This window comes from Poecile atricapillus, chromosome 5 (assembly GCF_030490865.1).
Source record: "Poecile atricapillus isolate bPoeAtr1 chromosome 5, bPoeAtr1.hap1, whole genome shotgun sequence".
Lineage (NCBI taxonomy): Eukaryota > Metazoa > Chordata > Aves > Passeriformes > Paridae > Poecile > Poecile atricapillus.
In genome coordinates this window covers 15,676,413-15,700,859 of record NC_081253.1, presented here as the reverse complement: position 1 = coordinate 15,700,859, position 24,447 = coordinate 15,676,413, and the positions used below count along the sequence as shown (strand labels likewise).

General features: G+C 55.3%; 1 protein-coding gene across 1 annotated transcript; it reads left to right on the top strand.

Moving 5' to 3' along the window:
- Positions 1–11,863: 11,863 nt before the first annotated feature.
- Positions 11,864–20,237, top strand: LOC131579422 (motor neuron and pancreas homeobox protein 1-like). Its single transcript, XM_058839301.1, has 3 exons — positions 11,864–12,299; positions 19,257–19,417; positions 19,929–20,237. The coding sequence occupies exons 1-3, from the start codon at positions 11,864–11,866 to the stop codon at positions 20,235–20,237; spliced, it is 906 nt and encodes a 301-aa protein (XP_058695284.1).
- Positions 20,238–24,447: the final 4,210 nt, after the last annotated feature.

Sequence of the window (24,447 nt, the reverse complement as noted above, 5' to 3'; positions counted from 1 at the left end):
TGAGAGGAAAATGCAGGGTGGGGGTGGGAAATCATTTGGCTGAGTGGGGGGCAGGGGACGATTTTTTTTTTAAAAAAAAAAACGAAAAGCAGAAATTATTTAAAGATTGTTTTAAAGCACAGCTCTTCTGGTGATTGTTGTCCAGGATGAAATGAGGGAGCGCGAGCGTGGCCAATGACAGGTGTATTTTTTGTCTCTTCACTGGATGTACCTCTCCTGGTTGGGGACACAGCTGAATAAATCCATTGTCTCCCTGGTGGGAGCTCTGAATTCTGGTGCAGGGAGGGCAGCCAGGGATCAGGGGTGCTTACTGCACCCACTGCAAAAGGGCAGGCAGTGCTAGAGAGCATCATGTGCTTCTCTAGGAGCAAGATTTGGTCACCCCAGAGCCTTCCACTGGGAAGGATGACATCTCTCTCACTAGTTAATCTGTACCCAGGGGAGGTGGGCAACTGGGGGCTGTGGGATTGACCCAGTCTACAGGACCAAACTCATTACAGCCACCTGGAAACTAGGGCAAATGGGATAGGATGTAGTAGGGACAGCCACTGTGGGATTGCCAGGGATACCTCCCCATCCCAGTCTGGATTCACCACTTCAGTGCCTGTCCATCCTTCTGTACAACCCCCAATCACCATAATACCCGCTAAGATGGAGCCTGTGTCCTGCAGACAGGTTTCCAGTGTCACCAGTGTTAGTCAGTGCTGTCCCTCACCCCTTGTCATCCCTCTCGCACCCCTCTACCCCATCCCCACGCCAGCAGAAGGAAAGTCCACCAGCCAGCACCCCAGACAGCCTCCCCATCCCTCTCCCACCCACACACCTCTCTGTACACACCCTGCCCCATCTCCAAGCTGCCCTGCCATGGTCTCCTGGGCCATGCTGGAATCAGGGTCTCCCCAGGGCTTTCCCCGGACCCCACAGCCTGGCAAGTGTGAAGCAATTCGGCAGCAGGCTGTCAGCGAGGGCCCTCATCACCGGGCTAATTTAAGCCCTCTGCAAGGCGGCACAGCTAATTTAATTAGGTTCTTATTACAGAGAAGGACAAATTGGTCCCCAGGGGAGCCACAGGGTCAGGCTTTCGAGAAGTGCTTTATGGAGTGAAATTTCAATCAGGCTGCTGTCGCAGGCAGGGGGAGCCAGAGGCAGAGGATGCATAAAGAGATTATATGCTCTTTGGGGTGCCCGCTGGGGGAAATCATCTCCAGGTCCAGGTTTTTAATGAATCAGTGAATGTGGGGCAAGAATTTTTTGCCCTATTAGAAGGATGCTGCAGGGTATATGGCAACTGCTTTGGGATAGAGGGAGGGAAAGCAGGTAGGGCTTGGCTCTGAGCTGGCTTCAGGGCAGTGAGAGGAAGGGAAAACACCCAGAAGATGCTAGGGTCTTTCTGAAGCTCCATTAACTCCCCCACAGCTCCGTAACCGCACATGAAAAGAATGTTGAGGACAAAATGATGTCAAGCTGACAGACAGGAGTTATGGGGGTCTCTTCCTTGCCTGGGTGTCATCCTCTGTCTCAGCCCCAGGAGAACCAGCCTGGGAGCTGCCCCACTGCCCGTGGGCGAGTGAAGCAGTCCCATCTCCCAGCGTGCCAGTGCCAGGCAAGGGGTGGTCCCAGCAGCGTCCCAGCTGGACCATGATGGATGGGGATGCTAGTGGGTGGCCGGCAGAAGGGCCGGGCTGGAGGGTCCCACAATGGATGTCTCTCCATCAATTTGTCCTCATTACCATATAAATGGTGGGTGGGAGGGAGAGGAAGGGCATGTGGCGACAGGAGACACCCCCCCACATGTTCCCATCTGGGGTAGCACGTCCCCGCCCCCATCCTTCCAACCCTGTCTTAGCGTGTTAAACCAGCTCCAACAACTCCCGGCCTCTAATTCAGCAGAAGAGAGGTACCACCCCCTATTCAGAGCCTTGAAAAGGCTACAGGGTCCAGCGCTGTTAACAAGGGGGACATGGTCTCCGTCCCCGCCTCTCCCGTCTGTCCCCTGCCCCACGGCCTTCTGCCGTGGCAGCGCCAGCCAAGCTCGTTCCCGGCTCCCAGCTGACCCGCTGGATGCTGGGGTCCCGGCAACGGAGGGGCAGGGGAGCACTGGGGCTTGGGGCTCGGGGAGCGGAGCCTCTTGAAAGAATCCCCTGTTTGTGGCAGTTCCGAGCGGCACAAGGACGACAGCGGGGTGGGATCCTACCGGTCCCCCAGCCAAACCTGCCCTGCAGGGGGACAGTGTTTCCGGGCATGGTGGTGGTGGCATGTCCCCATCGTCCCTGAGCTCCAGCCGGGTCCCCCACGGGGAATTGGGGAGGGGGTGTCATCCCTAAATATCCGTGCCTGCGGACATCGGTAGAGCAGGTTGCAGGGACTCTCCTCCCAGCGAGGGCTGACCGACCCATAGCTGCTGGTCAAAAATCCCCGGAGGGGCTGCCCAGCCCGGCTCAGCCCTGCCCACTGCCCGCCGGCAGGTGCCCGAGGAGGGAGCCGCTGGCAGCCCCCCGCTCTCACTTGCATTAGCGTAATTAAACCTGATGGCTTTTCGGAGCGCTGCTGCTCCGGGAGCAGGGGCAGGACCCCGCTCTCTGCAGCGCTGTTATGGGGGGAGGCGGGATGTCCCAATACAATGTCCCCGAGCCCACGGAGCCCCGGGGGAAGCGTGGTGTGTGCTGCTGAGCCCATCCTGCACCCCAATTCCTCCTCTACCTCCCCCTCTGTCCCGAGCCCCCCACCTCTTGCCCCTCTCTCAACCGTGGCACCCGGATGACAGCGACGTCGGGAACATCCCCCCCACTACAGGTGCTGCAGAGCCCCTCTGCCTGCTCGTGGCAGCTTCTCCCGGGCAGGGATGGAGGTGTTTTAGCAGGCAACAGCCTCTGGGTGTCAACCAGTGCCTGCTGTGCCTGTATGAACACCGTGGACAGACAGACAGGTGCACGCGTCCTGCTCCCTACACACAGCTTTATCCCCTGGACAGACACCTGCCCACCACTGCACTGGACACCCACCAGCTCTCAGAATCGCCATCCAGTGCCACAAATTTCTTTTTTTTTAGCTTGTATCCTTTATATCCCAGGAGCACTCACATGTGGCTTTGTCCCTGATCTCTGTCCCTTCCAGGAATAAGCTGTACATGCAATTGGCCTATAGTGACAGCAACGCACTGTGAGGACAACTCACAGTTGTCTGGGCAGACTGTGGCGGTGCCCACCCCTGCAGCCATGCCCACCCCACATCTGTCAGGTGCAGAGAGTACTCTGGACCCATGGAGGGGTCTGACAACCTCTCCCAGCACACAGGGTGAACCCTGCCAACCCTCCTGCTGGTGGGGCACCCTTAGTTCCTGCTCCCACAGTGTGGGCTGCAGAGCTGACACGACAAAGTCACCCTTTCCCTCCCCCTCCCCAGTCACTGGGGCACGCTCAGTACCCACAGTGGGTCCCTGCTGCAGAATTGGCAGAGCTGGGGGTGATGCTGGTGGTCCCCACCCTCCAAAAAAGTGAGAGGCAGGCAGGGGCAGCTGGGGACAATGCAGGGGCCAGCTGGCATCAATTGCTACCTCATGTCCCAGTAGGAGATGGGGGACTCCGAGTGCTGTGAGAGCAGTCAGCAGGATACAGCCCCAGGAGAAACGTCACCGCCATCCAGTACTGACTTCCACAAGTGTGGTGCCACAGGGGCACTGGGTGGGGGTGTGTGAGTATGCAGCCACATGCTGGGGACGAGTAAGAATCTAATCAGCGTCCTTTTCTGTAATAAATCATTTGTCTTAATCCAACGCCCTCCCTCCTGCTCTAATAACTCCCAGCACTGGGCCCCACAGCCACAACAATGCAGCTAATGGAACAATTTATTTTCATAATGGTGCTGGTGGGGAGAAGGGGTGGCCAGGGTGGGGGCAGCATGGTCTAGGGCAGGAGTTTCTAATTAGTGAATGAAATTTGATGTAAGGCTGGGGGAAGATGGATTTGCTTCCTGACAAGGGGCTTTTCAGCTCATCAAAGCACCCGAACAGGGAGGTAAATTAAATTATTTCTAATTCTTCACTAACCTCCAGGGAGTCACCCTTCCACCAGCAAAAGATGGGTCCATTCCTGAAATGAAGAGGCACTTGAAGGACTGAGGTTAGGTGGAAGGGACCAACGTAAGAGATGGGGATGACAAGATGGGATGGGGTGAGACAGAGGAGCAGGACAGGCTGCCATTGACTTTGCTGGAAAAATAGGGAGGGAAAAGGTGGTGATGGAGGGAAGAGTTACAAATGGTCAATAAATAAACAACTCCAGGGACTAATGACTAATTTGCTGTGAGTTTTCCATCCATCCCTGTCGCCGAACTAGACCTGGAGCAGGGCTGAAACACAGCTGGTGCTGGGATGGAGCAGAGCAGCCCAGCAGCAAGGAAACAGCCTCCCAACCCTCAGGGAATTTAAGCAGGGACAGCACTTGATTGTGAAGGGGTGACTGATGCTGAAGCAGGCAAAGGGCCCAGTGTAGGGGATTGCTTCAGCAAAGGCTCTTGTTCTCATATCTTTGTATAATTTAAGGCCAGCACCAATGAGGTTAATGCTCGTGGCATAAGGCTGTTCCTGGGACACACAGTATTATTTTTTCTAAATGCCCAGCTCCCACAGTCCTGTGATGGAGATTTGTTCTACAGAACAAGTGCACTCCCTCATAGATTTCCTCCTCTTGCAGAGAGACCTTCCAGTGTCAACCTGCCACTAGCCCAGATGTCCCCAGTACCAGAGTGGAAAGAAGTCTTGGTGCTGTGGCTGAAACAGCCCCTGGCTCTACGTGGAGCAGGGAGCATTACGAGCTGTCCTGAAAGCAGCCAGGGCTATGTCACAGCTCCATTCCCTGTGGGGCCAAGGAAGCCCATTCAGGAGCAGCAGGTGGGTTCCTGGGGGACTTTCCATATGAAATCACGGACTGCATTTCCTGCAAGGTCTGCCATCCCAACCATCCTTAGCACTGCCAAGCATCACGACTGCAGCACAGCCCATGGAGTGAAACGGGGGAAATAGGGGGAGTAAGAGGGCTGTGTCTCACTGCAGGGAGCTGGGGAGGCACGGCAGAGCCAGGGCCCTGCAGCAGTGCCCGGGTTTGCTGCAGGCTGGGCAGCACAGTCCCCTCCCCACGGCTGGGCTAGATGGAGCTGGGACAGGCGCAGAGCCGGCTGTGCTGACCCAACACTCCAGGAATTTAATTTGTTTAATATATTCCCTGGGAAGGAAGAAAATAAATAAGTGGCACCTTGCTTGCCCCCATGTCTCACTCTCACAACGGAGGTGTCAGCTTAACGAGCCGAGGCCCTCAGCCTGATTAACCAGCCGCTGCTCCCGCTAATAGCGAGCCGCCGAGCAGCGTGATTGATGTATTGAGTGCATTAGCCCCCCCAGCCTGGTGCTGGGCTGCAGTACCATGCCCACCCCAGCCCCTTCGCTCCTGCACTCCGTACCCAGGCTTGGTCAAGGGCATATCAAAAGCTTTCTCTTGCCCCAGGACAGATTATCCTACCCCATGGCTCTGTGGCATAGACAGTAGTCGGGGACATGAAGCTGGGTCTGTTTTCAATTCTGAAGGTAGAGACAGACACTGGTGGGTCTGCCTGTGGGTCTGTGTGGCACCTTATCAAAACAGGGGCTGAGAAGCAGAGTTGTGCAGGGCCTTTGTGCTGAGCTCTAGGTCTCATCCACACTGTCCCCCATGGGCTGGGGTAGGGACACTTGGGGACACTGAGTCACGGGATGTGCTAGGGGTGACGGCGACAATGCAAGGGGAGCCTACAACTCTTGGCAGTTCCTTCAAGGCTTTTATCCAGTGAGACCTTGCCATACTAGTAGGGAAAGATACTCCTCCTTTTCCCATCTGCTCCTCAGCCAGGCTCCTTTGCAGTCCTGTTTGCCTATGCCTTCATCTCCCCCCTCCCTGGGTCTCGCTGCAGGAACGTCACTTTCTCCCACCATTCCTGTCCCATAGCATCACCACCCCCTGCCCCCACCTTGGGAAAGGGTTAATCAGCAGCCAGGGAGACAGGGTAATAAATGGCCGTTATCTTGTTAATGAGCTGACATTAATTAGAGCCCAAGGTCCTGGGAGGAGCAGCTGATCCATCCTGTCATCCCGTGAGCAGGTTAGGTGCTGGCTCCATGGAAGGGCCATTAACAGCGAAGAGGTGAGGCTGTGTTTGTGGGGAGAAGTGGTGCCTGTGAGGGTGTTCCTCCCCCTCACTTCTTCACCCCCAGACCCCAAACCTGGCTCTGTTCTCCCACAGACAGCAGTTCTGGCTTTGGAACAAGACACAGTGAAGCCAAAACAGAAGATTGTGGAGGTGACAGGAAAAATCAGATCTGGGGGATCCCCCTGGTGCCAGGGGGAAGGCGAGCCTGCCTCTGCCTGGACACAATGTGCTGGAGTGCTGTGCTGGGCAAGAGCTGTGGAAATGGGGATGTGGGGAAGCAGCAGGAGGGACAGTCACTTCCCTGCTTTCCTGGATGATGCTGAGTTATGGAAGATGCTGGCTTGTTTAGTCTCTCTCCCCCCAGAAGGCAAGGCCTGGGGTGAGGACAGACACTGAGGATGAGCCAAGGTGCTGTTCCTTCATTTGGGGACAGTAGGATGAAGGAGATCTCTGTGTGGATGCTGTGTGTTCATGGTGTTTCAGGATCAGATGTTCCACAGCGGTCAGGGGCTAACAGGACTGGAAATGTAGTAGTTATATAGTCTGAGTCCTTGTAAGAAGTAGATCCAAGCTGTGTCCCTGTCACTCCAATCCATGTGTGGATGTGTCACTCCATCCCCATGTGTTTATAAGGGGACAAGCCCTCTGAATCCACACTTGAGCCCATTTGCAGTGCATTGCTGAATCCCAAGAACCTAACAGCTCTAGGGCATCCCCTGCAGCCCTCGGGCTGATTCTGAGTGTGCTGGGATCAGGTGTGACACTCCAGAGCTGCTCTGGCTGTTTCTGCTGGGGCAGGCACCCTCCCTGCCCTGCCAGCCTTCCTGTGCTGGCTTGCTGTTCCCTTGCTCCAGAGTGGGAGCTGTTAACATGTTTTTCTGCTCAGCCTTGCCATGTCCCATCAGAGATGAGGCTGCTTATTTGAGGAATTGCTTGGCTAAATAAACAGCTGCCCAGAAATCCCTGCAGGAGGCCTGTCTGAAAGGGACTGAGGCATGTTTGCTTTGCCTGTTAACCCCTTCGCTGGGGGCTGGTACCCGGGGCTCCGTGCGGAGGGAGGGTGGAGGTTGGGTATGGTGGGCAGGGGGATGGAAGCTCGGGGATTTCTACATTCCAGGACAGATCCCCACCTGTTGGACTGAGCAGCTGATGTGCCCAGACAAAGAAACCCTCAGGATCCTGTGGCTGGCTTGGAAGTCTCTGAGGTGGGTAGGGTCAGGCCAACACACATGAGAGGGGATCCAGGCAGGGACAGAGCACGGCAGTGACTGAGCACAGGACCTTGGAAGCAGGCAGGGAGGCAACTTCATTGACTTGTCCGCTGTCACCATCAGAGCAGGGGGAGTCCCCTAAAAACAGATGAGAAGCCCTATAAGCATTTGCTCTGCTCCCATGGCAGTGGTGTGGATTCCTCCACCAGTGTTTCTGCAGAGGGAACAGCCTCCGAGCAGCCTGGGACCTCGGGGCTGGCTGTGCCAGTTCTGACACAAGGTAGATTCAGCTCCCACCACTGCAGGGCTGATTAAAACCTATTATCTGGTTGGTTAATGGCCCCAAGCCGCTCACAGGTGACTTAGACTGTTCATTTAGCCACAAATCATCACTGGGCTGGCAGTTTATTTACCTTCCCCACCAGCCTCCTGTGGCTTCCCAGACCCTGGAGATAGCGGGTGGCCTGGCTGTAAGGGGCAGAGCAAGGACAACTTCCTGCTGTGGGCAATAGTCAGGGCTCCCACAAAACCCAAAAAGGGGCTCTTGCACCAAGCATGTCTTACCAGGGGCTCAGCCTGTTCGGGGATGAGAGTGGGGTGCTCCCACAGCCTCTCTCATGGGGAAAGAGCTGAAAACACTTCTGAGTAGGCTCACATCCTGTCTCCAGTATTAGTGGTGACTTCAGGCTGTATTTCCCACTAGTTGGCTACAGGCTTTGGAATGGCACAAGGTGTCCTGAGGCACCAGTTCCGCAGCAGCGAGATTTCTGCTTCCTCAGAGATGCTTTAAACAACGTTGACACACTTGGATTTCTTACTGAGAAGTAATTTCTAAAGGTGGAAAGCTCTGGGGGCTGTGACCTGGTGAGTAGTTAACGCTTAGCAAACAGGTACAGCCATCCTGGAGACAGACAGGGAGATCTTTCAACACCCAAAAGCCTAAATAGCCTGGTTAGAAACCAGAGTTTCTGTCACCTCTCTGGGATGGGCTAAGCACTGATTCCTGCACAGTCTGTGTGTCAAAGGTAACTTCTATTGACTCAAAGCAGGAGGCAACCCAAAGCTGACAGAAGGACCTGGTGCTAAATTGTCCATCTAGGAATGTCCAAAATGAAAGGTTAGGTGAAAATCAAGACATCCCAGCATGGGTCATGTCATATATTGTGTCTGGGATGAAGACTCGACCCTGGGAAAATGGAAGTCTGGTCCCAGTTGGGAATTTTTTTATCAAGGTATGGATTTTCCTCGGCACCTTTGGCTTTGATCTTGGAGCAGTTGGATTTGCTGGGGGACATTACGTTGCTTCCCAAGGTGATACTGAGGAAGTAGTGGGGCTGTAAAACTGAACTGTGCTCCCAAATACTACCTGTGATCCCCATAGCTTGTTTCTGAGGGCTCAGGTACTACTGGCAACAAACTGGGGAAGTATGTGAGGTGCTGTTGGTAGTGTTGTGGGACCCTAGAGCTTCCAAAAACTTGTGTACCCCAGACCTGGGTGTTTTTGGTGGCGATGTGGGGGTTTGCCCACCCCACAAACTTCTATTTTTACTCCTGGTGCTTGACCTTACATGGATGGGAGTCACAATGGAGTCAATTCAGCAGTAAAAGGCTTTGCAGGGCTTATGTGTACCTGCAGGGGTGCTGCTGTGAGTGCCTCTTTCAGCTGACTGAAGGAGGACTGAGCTCTGAATGTCCAGATGAGGCATCTAGAAAATTCCCTCCAAAATACAGCAAGTGAAAGAATCCCAGGAAGCTCTGAGCTGTGTGAACACTCCTGGAGATGCCCATTGCCCAGCATGGGATGATATGATCAGGGTCTGCCCCGGAGAGGTAGGGAGCTTAGGAACTTTACTGCTGCCTGGGCAGCATGGACTTCTCTCTGCTCTGCACTTTCTGGACAGAAATAGTCCAAGTGGTTAAAAGTGGAGGTACCTTTGGGGCACACTGAACATGAGGTGCATCAGGCAGAGGACAAATGGAGACGTTGATGAGGTAGGTTTTAGCACAGGCGAGCTGTGGGGGGACTGGGAGCAATATGATGCTGACTGGGAACATACCCCCTTAAACTCCACCTCATCCTGAACTGGGGTGGTTTCCTGGGAAAGTTTCTGTCCATAGTGCCCTGAACCCTCAAACTGCAGGAATGAGCTCTTTCTCTAGCTGGTATCTTGGGGTCTGGCACCTGTGGCTGATGTTTATGGTTGCTTTAGACCCTCCTGTGCAGGAAGGATGCTGGGCAGAGGTGAGGGGCCAAGTGACAGTCACATTCACTTATTACAGTCCTCTGATTTAGTTAGCAACCAGGTGAGCTGTCACTGGAGGATCTGATGGATGAGAAAGAGAGTTCCCTCCTTCCTGAGGCGGGAAATGAAGCTAATCAGACCTCGGAAACCTTAATCCAGCTCTGATCTGATTAATGACCCTGAAGACTGTGAACTCATCAGCACCTTGGCATCTATCACTGCCTTGCATCCTGCCCCTTCTGCTGTCCACCACGCAGCCCAGCTCTTCTGCACACAGCCCTGGCTTCCATCTCTCTGCCCTGCACAGCATGGGCTGTATGCCAGCTGCTGTGGTCCTGGACAACCCTCTTGTAGGGTCTCAGGGTCTTGTCCGAATATCTCCACTCATCATCCCTCCATGATTTTTCTAGATTTCTTTATTCAGATACTTCCAAATAAAGAAACCAGACAGGTTTTATGGCTCTGTCAGCAAAGATTTCTTGTTTGTGCAATTCAAAGGATGCAGCCTGGATGGTTGTACTTGCATCACCCTAGTACCAGTGAATTGGGCACTAGTGTGAGCTGCTGATCCTCGGGGGAGTTGCTTGTCTTTGGAAAACCTCCTTTGGTACTGTAGGGGACTTCCATGAGGCTGTGACTAAGAGCTATGACCCAGACCCCTCTTTCAAGACCTGCTCCCACTGCCTAAGCTATACACTGGGTACAGTCACAAGTGGTCTCAGGGCTTGCCAGGAATTACCTGAGCTTTCCTGGGCTGCCTACCTGCCTGTCTGTTCCCCCATGGTGGTGATTGAAGCCATGATTTCTCTGTTGTGACATTGACTCTGCTCCAGGTCACAAGGCACATTCCCTGTACAGAGCTAACAAACCATTGCAATCCTTGAAGTCAGTCCTGAGGGCTCAGGTAAGGAAGTGATGGCTCCCCTCTTCCCATGTAGGCTATTGATCTGCAGCAGAATTGTCCTACCTTCACTGTGCTCTCTGTTCCCTGGATACTTCTTTCTCCTCTCTGGGTATCTGCTTGCTGCCTCTGCGGCACATGGGATTAAGTGGGGTGGACCCATCTCTTGCTCAGGGAATGTGCTGGAAATGCTGAAGGAAGAAGGAACACAGGGAATTTCCAAAGAGCAGGACCCACCATATGGCACTAAAAAGCAGAGGCTTGTGTCACTGTGTCATGAGGACACAAAAAAGTGGAAATCAGAGACACACAGGTGCAGACCCTTAATGGCAGAGATTCCTAAAGCACTTGCATGCACTTTGCCTCTCACTGAAGGCCAGTGCCAGGGGATGTGGACCAGCTCTGCTCCTGCTAACCACCATTCCCAGACAAGCCAAAGCTTTCCTCTATCTGTCCCAGTTGTTATTCTCTAAGCTGTGTCTTGCCTAGGAAAGGAAAGACCAGGCAAATGAGTAACAATCTGCCTGTATGCGCCTGCTGGGTTGTTATCTTGGACAGACATAGGTGATGGAGAGTGGTGATCCTGTGTGTGTCCAGCTCAAGTCCACTGGTCTTCCTGGATGGCAGTGATGCAATGGGAGACAGCACAGCTGGGCACAGCTGGTGATCCCCAGGTACAGGATGCAGAGGAGCCTGCTGGTGAGTGGGTGCCTCTCCTGCCCTCCCAGCTAAGCACTCTGCCCTCCAAGTGCCGGGGGTGCTCCACGGTGCCAGGACAGCACTGGAGCCTAGCAGGGCTTTGCCTGTGTATGCTGAAGTCTGTCTAGTCACTCCAGATCTCCTCCAGTCGCTGTAACCACAGACTTGCTTCCCTGCTTTGGTACTCTGGCCTTGGGACGATGGCCTCAGTGCCCTGGGTGGGTCCTGCCGGCTGGGGGGACTTCTGGGTGTGGAGGGGCTGGGGAAGGGGCAGAGTAGCGCGGGCCAGTCGCTGCCGTGTGCCCGCTGCTGTGTCCGAGGGCTGCGAAAGCCGGAGGAGGGCGGCCTGTGGGGAGGGCGGGGGGCCGGAGCGGAGCCAATGGGGAGCTGGGGTAGGTGGAGAGGGGGTTAAAACCCACCCCGGTGCCGTCGGGCGAGCGAGTGCCCGGGAGGCGGAGCGGAGAGGAGGGCTGCCCTCGAGGGCAGCCCCGCTGAGCGCGGCGCGGCTCCGCCGGTGCCGGGTGAATGCCCGCCGGTGCCGGGGCTGGCCCGGGGCTGGCCGGCCGGCCTGTGCCCTGCCAAGGGAGCGGTGGGGCGCCGGAGGGCTCGACGGCTCCGCACGGGGCAGGGCGATGCACAAGCCCATGGAGAAGTCCCAAAACTTCCGCATCGAAGCGCTCCTGGCCGAAGAGCCGGCTCGGAGCGCCTCCCCGCCGGGGCTGAGCCCCGGGAGCCCCGCGGTGAGCCCCGGACCCGCCGGGCGCTCCGACACCCCCTCACCGCGGGCGCTCCCGGCCGCTGCGCCCCTCGCCCCGGCCGGCTTCGTCCCCAAGCCCGGCTTGCTGCATCTCTCTGGCCCCGGGCTCGGCGCCCTGCCTGCCCTCTACCCGCCCGCCGTGTACCCGCTCCCGACCCTGGGGGGCCAGCACCCCGCGTTCGCCTACACCGGCATCCCGCACCTGCCTCCGCCCGGCGCAGAGCACCTGAAGGCGGCCGTGGCCGGCTCCTTCCCGCTGGAGCACTGGATCCGAGCTGGGATGCTGGTGCCGAGGCTCTCTGACTTCAATGGTGAGTGACCCGGGGACTGACCCTCCCGTCCGGCGGAACACGGCTCTGGACCCTTCCAACTCCCGGGGGCGTCCGCCGGCACATCAGGGTGCAGGTCCCTTCCACAACCCCGGACTGAGGCCCCTTCGAGGCGGTCCGGGTCGGGACCCCGCAGGGACATTGAGCCCTCCGGGATGCCCCCGATGCGTGGCTCTTCCTGTACCCAGACCCGCTTCCCAGCTCCGCAGGGCTGGGAGGCGGGTGTCCCACTGCTGGGAGATGGGGGGGGACACGACATGAATCGCCCTCCGGAAACCTCCGAGGGCTGTGAGGCCCTGGTGCACAAATCCGAAGGGCAAAGTCTCGCCTTACGCCGGGCCGGTGTTCCGGCCCAGCCCCGAGAGGCACTGCCCGCGCCGCTGCCGGCGGAGCGGAACCGAGCCTACCCAGGCTGCTGGCCCCGCACGGCGCCGCGGGCTCGTTGGGTTCCTGCGGAGCGGGAAGGAAACGAAAATAAAGAAACGGCGGCAAAAACCTGCACCGGGAAACGAATAAATCCCTCCCGGTGTGGCTGGGAACGAACCCACCGGATCAGGGTCCTGGCTCCTGGCTAGTGGCGATCAGGGGCCGGTGAGTTCATTGCGGGCGGCAGCTGCAGAAAGCGGACGGCCCCACAGCGTGCTCGGCTCCAGCCCTGCCCCAGTCCCTCCTGGGGGGGCACCACCAGGGCTGCGGACAGGCACCGGATCCCGCACTGCTGTGATGGGCCAAGCCGTGAAGGGTCCTGCAGGGCACGGACCGAACAAGAATTGACTTCAGGCACTTGTCCCGTTGGGGACCCCTGTCAGGTTCCCCTGCCCTGTGCTGGTCAGTGCAAAGATGGGCGTTAAACCAGGAGTGACTGGTTAATAAAGCCCCGTCAGATCATCCAGATTTGTTAGCTGAGTGTAGTGTCTTAAAAATCTGGAAGCCTGTTTGCAAAATAATAATAATTTTAAAAGTCTGGATAAATAACGGTGCAAAAAATTATAGAGAATTAACTTGAAAAATCCCATTTATTACCTGGTCAGGGAAACAGGCTGTTTTCCCCCCCATGCTGTCTCCCTTTACCTGGCTTTCCCTAGACCTTAAGAAAGGTCCATCTGTGAATCTAGAGGTGTAAATAAGCCTCCAGTGCTATGGGTTATGTGCAGTCTTCAAACGTGTCACTAAGACAAGAAAAAAATAAATATCAGTTAGAAATATTTATTATTTATTACATCTTCCTGCCTCTCTGCTGAGGCCATGTTATCTTTGAAGGGACTGGATCTGTTGGTGTATCTCAGCATCCTGGTAGCTTCAATACAGGGTTGTGTTTCGCCAGAGTGGGAATGCTCCACTGCATCTGATCCTGTAAGTGCAGTGAGATCCAGTGAGCGCAGCTTCTGGCTGGGATAACATAGAGGTATTTATACATCAGCCCCATTCCTCTCAAAAACAGGAAATGCTCTTCAGCTGGTTGTATCCAAAACCTCACCAAAAGGAAACAAATGCCAAATTAGTGGCATGAGAACAACTTGTGAAGGGAGCTTTGCAGAATGCACTGGATCAGAATGTCAGTGGGTCTTGTGGGAAACACTGAACAGGGCTCCTATGGAAGCTCAGAGGGAGGAAAAGCAGTTTCTGACCCAAGTATTTCTTACCTCGGTTCTGGAGATCCTAAAGCAAGGTAGACACGTGGAGGTGTAACAAGGATGCAGCAAAAGCTGCCAAAACTGTAAATTTTTAAATCAGTGACCACTGCCCCAATGTCCTTACTAAAACGTGTTTGTTCCCTGTTCTGAAGAGCCCTTTGCAGTAGGGATTCTTTCTCTCCAGAGTGTCCTGTCAAATACGCCAGCAATTCTTCTGCTGTTTAGAAGAGAACCTTATCCGTCTTCACATCCTTGTTTCTGTCCATTGGTAACGTTAGGGTTCTCAAGTGCGTCTTCAGCCCTTGCTCATGTGGGCTCACTGAAGCTCTGAAATCAGGGTTCTTTGCAGCATGCCTTCTCCTTGTGCTTACCAGGACTGGCTCCAGCTGCATGTTATGGCTGTGTCTGGGCTCATATTGCCCCAGTGTGATGGCCGTGATGTAGGGAGAGGGACAGTGGTGTTGGTAGGCAGGAAAGGGCACCTTCCTAGGATGTGCTGCCTCCACAGCCCTTCCTCATCTCTCTGAGGAGGCTGGTGAGCTGGGCAGGAGCCTTCCATTGTTGGCATAGGGCTCCTGGGATGCCTGTAGTTTGTGGGAGTCCCGTCCCACCACCCAGCCCAGACAGACAGACGGATGGACCTTCATGGCTGACATGTCCAGAGTGACTGTATATAAGTGTCAATGCTGCTGGTGCCAGTCATGTTTAACTCTCCCAGGAGCAGTGGACAGATGGCTGTAAGAGATTAATCTGAAAGCATTCTAGGACATATTATGGATCATCCCAGGGGGATATTGCCCTTGACATTTATTTAAAGGGAATTCCAAGACTAAATTCTGGGATAAATTCCTTCTTTGGGTGCATGTGTAGCAATGTTTTGCAAGTGTGGTCTAGTTTGATCTCCTGGGGTCAGTCAGGGAGGGGGAAGCAGCAGGACAGCCTATGAACTGTAAGCTCAGTGGTATTTGTGGCACACAATCTCCCTGCTATCACGTGTGTGTGGGGAGGTAGGATGCCAGGGAGACAGTCTGAGACACTTGGTACCCTTGGGAACCTGGCCTGGGCTTGGGTGCTGGGCTCACTCAGAGCAGTGCCCCCGCTGCGAGACAAGCAGGTGCCGTGCCTCCCTCGCTAGCTGCCTGTGCAGAGCCACGTGCAGTGCCTGGCTGCCTCTGCTGCAATGCGGAGTGAGAGGTTGTTGAAGGCCTGGGTGCAGGAGCAGGCGTGCCCTCGCTGCAGAAAGCAGGGATGCTGCCTGCCCAGGTTCTGCTATCCCCAGCCTGCTCTATCCTGGGGCTTTGAGCACCTGCTGAACATCCCAGGGGGAGCATTTGGCACTGGAGTTCCATGCCTATTAGTTTTTCTGGGAGCTGCGATTTATCTGCCCCGTTTGTCAGTGTGGAAATGCCGTGCAGAGGTGGGAGCCAGGTGCAGAGACCCACTGCAGCTGACAGCTGTAGAAGTGGGGAGCAGTGACATACAGCTGTAGACTCTCAGGAAGAGTGAAGGATCCTCTCTGAGGGACCCAGTGCTTAGATGGCTTTCCTCGCACACCACTTCCTTGCATCACCCACTCACTAACTTGATGGCCTGGAGCCCAGATCAGACCCTGCCCCTGATGGCAGAGAGCTTACTGATGGGCTGTGCTGGGCTAGGAGAGCTGGCAGGATAAGTCTTATTAAACTTATTCAAAAAGCAATGCCTTCCAAGGCTCACCAGGTGCACAGTGGTCTGGAAATATGGGCTGGGAAACAGCTGGCAATCAGCAATCGAGGTTTAATGGTGGAGCCAGCAAGGGGCTAGCAGAGGTAGCAAGTGCCCTTGCACATGCTGCCCCACAGATAATGGCCAGGGCTGCTGGCAGGTCAGAAAAACCCTCTGGTAATGACCCTAATGAGGAGACTACCTCCCTCCTTTCCAGTTCTGACATCTGGAGAAACACCTAAAGCAGTCAGGGTGTTAATTTCCTTTCCTTTATCTGCCAGACCACAAAGTTAAGTGAACTATAGTTAAACAAACCAAATTAAAAACAAGTGAGTTAATATCAACCTAGGATTACCCTTGTTATCAAGTAGGCGGAACTGTATCAAATAAACCAACAATTCTTTATAAGCTTTATCTAATTATCCAGGAGGCAGCTGCCTTGCAGAGCTCCTGGCCTCAGACTTGGAGGGCATTCCTGGCCCCAGGCCAAGCAATTTATTTACTGATACTGCAGCCAGATGCCAGGCACCCATCAGAGGGTCCAAGCCCTGCCAGGCTGAAGGGATGTTGAGACAAGGTCTGATCCTGGATGGAGTGCTGGAGAAGATGGCAGAGCAGATAATAAATCCTTTGGGAAGCAAAGGTGTGATGCTGAGGCAGTCACTGGTCTTCTGGTAGGAGCTGGATAACATGGAGAGCCTTCCCAAAGGGTAGTTCTTTCTGAGATGCTGATTGTGATAGGGGTGAGTTCACAGCTTGGTTGACACTTACTGGAGAAGGTAAGCCCTGGGAAGAATGCTTGCTGTCCACCCCATAAGAGGATTCTTTGTCCAGGTGCAGCCTGCCACAGGACAGGGAGGGATGGGACTCAGCAAAGCACACTGGCAGGACAGGCTGGAGCTACCAGCAGCCGCTACTTCATTCCCTCAGTCTCAGCTTCTACCTCCTTCCTTTTTTCTTTCCCCAGTGAGAATCAGCAGATCTTCTTCCATCATACTCTCTCCACACAAGAGCTTGAGTCCTTTAGGGAAGGTAACAGCAGAGCTTATGCCAGAGATGTTGGTCATTCAGGTCCTGCTGCTGTTGGTGGCTGAAGGTCAGCTGTATTGGCTTGGGCTTACTCCACCTGGTGTGGAGACCAAATCTTGAACAAGTCACAGTGGGGGGCAGTGGTGATGGATATTTACAGCTTCTGAAGGGTGTATTGTCAAAGATTAGATGGCCAGCCACATTCTGTAGACTGGGCATTGGATTGGTGGTGGCTTGAACTGGTGGTGGCAGAGGGCTTTGAGGACTGGGGGGGTACTTTTGTCAGCACTGGGGAGGAGGCAGGATGAGTTTCCAAAGAAGTTAGACTCTGTACAGTGTTTGTAATGGACACACTGCACTGCAACTGAATTGCACACTGAGAAGGGGAAATCAGGGCTGGCAGCAGGACCATTCTCCAGAAACCAGTCCCCTGCATTGGTAGTTATTTGGGATATATCCTGTTTGGATTTATTTGACTTTTGAGCAAACTTTCTGTTCTTCTTTTCCATTCTAGTCTTCTAGTCTGTTCTTCTTTTCCCAAGCAGTCTGCAGCTTACCTGGGCAAAAGTGAGTCCCTCAAGAGGGTGCTGTCCAAGCAAACTGCCTTACAGGCTCCTCTGAAGCTGGACAGACCAAATTTGCATTGCTTTTAGGATTGAGATTCTTCTGTGAGGCACTGCTGCATCTCTGCTCTTCCCACATATGGTTTTTGTCTGGTCACATATGACCTTGCTAGAGGATGTACAGAGGAGACTTTCAGGTTTATTTGAAGGATTTCTGTGCTCCCTAGAGCAGGATGTAATGCCCTAGGAGCTGCGTATGCAATGCCCTAGGAGCTGAGCCCTGGGTTTTCTGCACTGGAGTGGGGAATTGAGACTGGGAATATGGTATCTTTTCACTCCTAGACCCTCCAGCTCCCGAAAGCACAGAACTCCTGGATTATTGGATGCTGAGAGAGCAAAACCTTTTCTCTTCTCTTTCCCCAAAATATTCCCTACAGACCATGCTCAGAAAGAGGAACTGCTCAGAGAGGCCCTTCCCTGACCTGGTACAGCCAAACTGCACAGTGCAGCTGCATTGCAGGGAGGGACTCGGGCTCCAGATGCTCCAGCCACCCTCCTGTCTCTGTCAGCAAAGGGGGCTCACTGAGACCCAGAGTCCTTGGGCTGCTGGATACTGCCCAGGGCTGCTTTGTGTTGTGCCCCCCGCCAACACAGAGGGAATTCATTGCCCCTCCAGTTGTCTCTGATGCATCTCTGGCCTTTCCCTCCCAAAGGAGCTGCAAAGGGTGTTAGCTTGGGCTGCCCCATCCCTGCAGATGCTAGCTCCCATAACACCTCCTTTCCTTAGCCAGAGGAAGCTTTTGCAGATCTGTTTTATTCCCTCTCCATGGAAGATTTGTACAGCCAGAGCATCCACAGCCAGTCAGAGCCCAGATGGCTTCCGAACTCTGCAGAGCTGAGACTGGATCTTTAATCTCTATGTGTCTTGGAAACCTTTGGAACCTCTCATTTGGTTTTAAGCTTGGATATGTTTCGTATGCAAAATAATACATCATGTTCAGTCAGTCCCTCATTTAACTGGCTGGTGGTTACAAGGCGGGTCCCACAGACTGTCTGTCCTGACACTGAGGAGCTACAGGCAGAAGAAGGGGTTGTGTCTATCCTGCTCCCATGAGGCATTTGCCCTAGCCCAGGCTGTGTTCTGTCTGTTTGACCCACCCAGCATCCAGGTACTTAGGATCAAACCTGTGTTGTGATCAGTTAACACCTCTTCCATAAATTCCTGCCTCATGCGTCATCACTGTTTGTGAAGGGTTCCGTGGACACCTCAGGAGATGGGCAGGTTGGGATCAAAGCTGGAATCTGGGGGAGATAACATGAATGGTGCCCCATGCCCAGCAAAGTGGGTGAGTTATAGTGGCCTTTGCCAAGCACGACATACTTTTAGGGCCAGGATGGTCCATCTTGTTGCCCAAAATGTGTCAGCAGGGATGTGCCAAGGTCCTTTTGCATTAGTGCCCACCACCACCCCCCATTCTCCCCCAAACCCCTTCCTGCTGCTCCAGCACTTTATTCCCAGCTGCAAACCCCTGGGTTTGATTGCCACTGTGGTGCTGGGAGAAGCCGTAAAAGCTGAACCCCAGGGGGACAATAAAGCCAGTGGAGAGGAGATAAGCAAGGATCAAACAGAGTGCGGCAGCCACCCCATGCTGGACTCTCAAAGGTCCCTTTGTTCCTGCTGCCTCCTGATTCAGTGCCGCTCTGCCTTCAAGGGCTGCAGGCGAGATAGTGGAGCTCACGGACAGCCCCGCTGCAGCCCCTGGCCGTTGAGCTGCCACCTGTGCGGCCCAGCAATAAAAAAAGAAAATTAATTTCAGTCACAGCACTGATCCCAGTTGTACACTGAGGCCTGATAACGTATCTCACTGGTTCCTATCGGGCAATAAAGCCATTATTGGGGTGGGAGATGATGGAGACATTCGCCTTCCTCCTTCATATTGAGTTTGCTGAGGAGTTGTCCCCCTACCAGTCTGCTGTCCCCTGACCCCTACCCACTGTCCGCTCTACAGCTGCTCCACAATCTGGCTTGATGGGGAAATGCCGTCGGCCCCGCACAGCATTCACCAGCCAGCAGCTCCTGGAGCTGGAGAACCAGTTCAAGCTCAACAAGTATCTGTCCAGACCCAAGCGCTTTGAGGTGGCCACGTCGCTGATGCTCACTGAGACGCAGGTACCTTGGCTCTGGGGGGATGGAGCATAGCACCATGGAGCTGCCAAGGGGGCAAGTCAAAGTCATGGGCAGTGCTAATGCTAATGCCATCAGCCCCACACCCCACTGCTCCCATCAGTGCCTCTTCAAGGGCATCTCCTGCAGAGGCCTGCCTGGTGGGTTCCAGGCTCTTCTCTTGTGAAGGGTACCCAGAAATACTGCTCCTCTTTTTACCTGGCACCCCCAACTTGGGTTTCAGAGCCTTCCCACTCCTCAACATGCTTTCTGTGGGGCTAAAATGAAAGTGTCCCAGTGCATATCCTTGGCTGGAGTCTGGATGGGGGAAGGCAGCAGCCCCCGTTATTCCTCTCTCTGTGACAACCTCAGCCTCTTTGCACATACCTGTACCACCATGGGATACCCCACAATGAAGAGGTTTTGGGGGTACCCTCCATGCAGGGAAGGTGAGGGGGTGAGTGGGGACAGGATGGAACAGGGTACATCCTCTCCCCTGGGGGCTTTCCCTTGGCAGGTGAAGATCTGGTTCCAGAACCGCCGCATGAAGTGGAAGCGGAGTCGCAAGGCCAAGGAGCAGGGGGCTCAGGTGGAGGCTGAGAAGCAACGAGGGCTCAGCAAAACCTGTGAGAAGTTGCTGCCCGGCGAGCCCCAGGGACAAGCTGCTGAAAGCCCCGAGTTCATGGGGCACAGCCCTGACTCGGGCTGCCTGCACTGCAGCACCGCCGAGCTGAGCTATGGTCCGGACTCATCTTGCTCGGGGGGCGAGGAAGAGGAGGAGGACGAGATGGGCTCCACAGAGAGGAAGATTGGCTCTGTGTTGTGAAAGGCGAATGGAGCCAGCTTGGGAGAGGGGCCAGGCTGTGTTATGGGGGGAGTCTCTTTGCTGGCAGACACAGACTGTGCCTGGAAGGAGCAGGGGGCTGCAGGGCACCTGCCACCCTTTAACTTATGTGTGTTTGGATGCTATTTAACTTGTAATTATTCCTCTGTGTGTATCTGGAGGAGTCCCCAGATCCCTTCGCTATAAAGCTGTTATCTGGATGCCTGTGCTTTTCCTTAGGGCACGGGAAAACCCCCTGTCCTGCTACTGTGCTGTCCTACCAGGTCTCTGGGGAAAAGGGTGAGGAGAGAAAACTTGAATAGCTGGCAGCCTGCTGGCACAGCTGGAAAAGAGAGACCCGGACCCTTCTTTGACTGCACTGCTACTTTCCTACAGATCTGACAGTGCCTGGAGCAGCACATCCCAGTGTGGTGCCAGCTTGTCCTTCCCCTTGGTGGCATGAAGAGCTGGGAAGGATGCCCAGGTTGCATGCCAGCCTGCCTTGCCTCCTCCTGCACCAGTTGCATCCCTGGTAGGGTCTGTGCTTTGCAGGGCAAAACTGTCCTGTGAAGCAAAGCTGATTTCCATGCTGTAATTAATTAGCCTGGTTGCATTGGTGTGGCATTTCCCCAAATAAGTGCAGGTGAAGTGAGGCAGGAAGGTGCTCAGGCTGCAAAGGCTCGATGCTGTGGTGAGCTCCCCTTTTCCCATGGTGATGCTTAACCTATCTAAGTTCCTTTCTGGGCTTGTTTCATTATGCTTTTGGGATCTTGCTCACTCTGACTGGTCTGAAATCAGCCTTTGGTAGCAGGAGGATGACTGACACTCTCTACCACTTCCCTAGAAACACTAGGGTTAAGCACTGAGTCCCCTTAAGTAAGCAGGCTGCCCATGTCCTCACAGGATGCTGGAGGGTTCTGGAAGGCCCTACAGATCTCCCATGCTTTCTGTGCACTTACTGGGTCTCCCCTTGGGGTGCTGAGATGGCCATGAAGGCAGAGGGGCCAGCCCGAGGGGGCAGCCCTGCTTCACCACTCCAGTGCAGGGCAGTAGAGCTGCAGGGGTGGAGCAGGCTGGGCCGGGATGGGTGACCCATTCCCAGACAGACCATGATGCTCCTCCTGTCCCGCATCCTGCTGTCCTCTCCTCTCCCTGTTTCTGCCTGAGAATGGCAGGGAGGGCTGTCTGCCCCGGGGGTTGTGGTGGGGGTGGGAATTGCTGAAGTGTCCCTGTGGAATCCTGGGTCATCTCTGGCAGTCAGTGATGGAAGGGACGGGCTAGCGTTGATGTGGGGCTGTCATACATCGCAACGCTGGGAAAAGCCTGTCAGTGTCTGGAGGCAGGGGGACAGAGGGGTGAGCAGAGGAAACAGGTGACAGGAGAGAGGAGCACGGAGACAGACGGACAGATGGATGACGGTCCTGTGCGAGGGGACAGTGACCCACCGTGGCTGCTGGGAGCTCAGCAGTTTGCCCCTGGAGACATGGCATCCTCACTGCCCAGGTTCCCTCTCCCCAAGCAGTCCATCTCAAGACATGCAGGTGTCCAGACACCTGGAACTGCCCGGTGGGGACCTCTGGTTCTGGGGAGGCGTCAGCCCTTGCTTCAAGTGTGTAGATATGAGCCAGGGTAGGAGCAGGTGCCAGGAGCCTGCTGTGGTTGGTGTAATGTGGGGCAAAAGAGAAATAAATGTGGTGTGGGGGGGACAAAATACAAGGAAAGGAGGAAGGGATGGGGAAGCATGAAAGGATGGTACCTAATTCCCTGTCTTTGCTTGTCGGGACAACAGAGGAGGAGAGACCCATTATGCCAGCTCCCAGCAGGAACACAGAAGGACTGGGCAGATAAATGGTGGCACCTGCCAGGCAATGGCTGCAGAAGCATCAGGGCTGAAGATATCTATCACCTGATATGCAACCTGGCTCAGCAGGAGACCAGAGGGAGTACCACACACTGGAGCAGGGCTGAAATGGGGGGACAGGAATTGTAGAGGCAGAGAAGAAAAGGCAAGAAGGAAAGCCACAAAAGTGCCAAGAAGGAGGAGGGGAGCTGAAGGCATGTCACAGGCCTAAAACGTTCACCTTGATGGGCCGTGACAGGTTTAATTTCCAGAGTACAATCATTAAAGTGATGGATGGGAGGCGTTCATCTCGCGCCTAGTGCACTCAGGCCCACCGTGGCTGCAGGAGGGTTTGTTTTGTTGCTGTTATTTATGAGGTTGTTTCTGGAGGAGCCAGGCACTCGTCCAGAGCTAGGGGGACAAAGGAGGGGACGCAACTGATGCTGGAAGAGTTAGAGTGCTGATTTACAGCTGGGCTGCTTAGCTGGATGACTCATTTGTAAACATCGACAAATGCCATTAAAGCTGCATCTCCTTCCTACCTCTGCCCTGTGCTGTTTGATGTGGCCAGCCTAAATCTCCACCATAGCACTGCCTGTGCACCCCAGAGGCACTCTCTGTCTTTCCCCACCAGAAAAATCCAGGTCCTGTCTCCTTGAGGGTCACCCAAGGCACTGGGAAGATGTAGGACTGTCCCATAGTGATGGTGAAGCTCCATGAAAATTATACCTGATGGGCTTTTTCACCCAGGGCTCCCCACCCTCTGTGCCCTTGCTGCTCTTGGCCCCATCACTACTTTTGGCAGCCGTAACAACAAACCAAGGAGCTTAGGGTGACCTGGCCCCTTTACGGTGTCACTCCCTCCTATGAGAGCACTCTCCACCCTGCTGCAGCCTGACCCCTTGCCACGCTGCGATCTCACACTGTCCTCACTCATCCATCCGATGCACACACGGACTTCACGGCCCCTATAGCTGCCTCAGCTTTATGCTGCCGCGCACCGCCGTGCTCATCCTCAACACCCCTCATCCCACGCTCTCTCCTGCACCCCCGCATCCCTCCCGCTTCCACCCGCTCTCCATCTCCTTGCCCCTGAACTTCCCACCTGCCCTTGATCTCGGTCTCCCCCCTGCACTCCTGAGAGCTCCTCACCGCCTCCTTCACCCCTCCGCGTTCTCCCGACCCCCGCCCGCCCGCTCCCTCAGCGGGCCCGGGCCGTTCCACCGCCGCCTCCCCGCGCGTCCCTCCGCCGCCCCCTGGCGGCCGCCGCCGCCCGCGCCAATTGACCCGAGCCGGCCGCCGTCGTCGCTGCGGGAGCCGCTGTGTCTGGTCTCCGTGGCAACGCGGGCCGGTCCGCGCGGCGCTGCGGGACCGGGACCGGGACGGCACCGACGTGTCCCGGGCTCCCGGTGCTTTAGGGAGCCGGGCTGGGATCGAAGGAGCCGGACTGGCCCGTGGGCAATGGTGACTCGGGGCCCGGGCTTCTGCTCCGCTCCCGGGCCAAGCAGGGTTATAACGGAGCGGGCCGTGCCCCAGGGAGCTGGAACAGGGAACAGGGTCCTGCCACAGTCATCCATACGGGGCTCGAGCGGGCAGGCCAGGTTACAAAGGCCAGCTTTGCTGTCCTGTGCTCTGCTGGCCGGTAGTGGGCAGGGCTGTGCTGTCCAGCGCCGCGGAGAGCCCTTCCACAGGGGCTGGGAGTGATGAGCCGCAGGTGATCGGGACAGCCGTGCTCTGTGCACTGGGCTGGGCTCAGCCGCGAAGCGGGGACACGGCGGGGGCTGCTCCCCTGCACGGAGGGGGCTCAGCGCCACCAGGAGCCTGAGGAGGGGCGTCGGGTGGCTGGGAGTGCCCAGCTCCTGGCAGCAAAGGCTTTGTGGGTGCGGGAGCAGCACGTGTGAGGACTTTTTCCTCTTGTTTCTCAGATGCTTCCTCGGGCGCATGACGAGCCCCAAAGCTCTGACTCTTTTCGGAAGAGTGGCTATGACAGGAAGGTGAGCGGAGGAGCAAAGAGTGCTACTGACGTGGGTGGATTGTCTGGCAGACAGGGAGAGGAGAGAAAGAAATAAACGTTTAGCCTTTGCATCCGTCGTCCATCACACCTTTTAGTATCTGCTATTTGGGCTGTGGCCAGGAGGTGTCCTCTCTGAGCCAGGGCTTTTGGAGAGGCCCAGAGTTTTGCCGCGGGGTGGCTCCTCTCATCCGGTGCTAGAGTCAGAAGCCTGTAGCGTAGAGAAAAGACTGAGTGATTTCTCCTCTCTTCCTCTAAAATGCTGCTTGCTCCCTAAGGTGTCTGCAAGAGAGGCAAAGAAGAAGAAAGTCATATTCTGGGGCATTGAGGTGCCTGAAACACTCAGTTGGCATGGCTGGGAA

Bases quoted from the DNA above. Each gene is read 5' to 3' on its own strand.
- LOC131579422 (XM_058839301.1), top strand. From the start codon at position 11,864: ATGCACAAGCCCATGGAGAAGTCCCAAAACTTCCGCATCGAAGCGCTC. The intron at 12,300-19,256 runs GTGAGTGACCCG...TCCGCTCTACAG, and splicing joins GAGGCTCTCTGACTTCAATG to CTGCTCCACAATCTGGCTTG. The intron at 19,418-19,928 runs GTACCTTGGCTC...TTCCCTTGGCAG, and splicing joins TGATGCTCACTGAGACGCAG to GTGAAGATCTGGTTCCAGAA.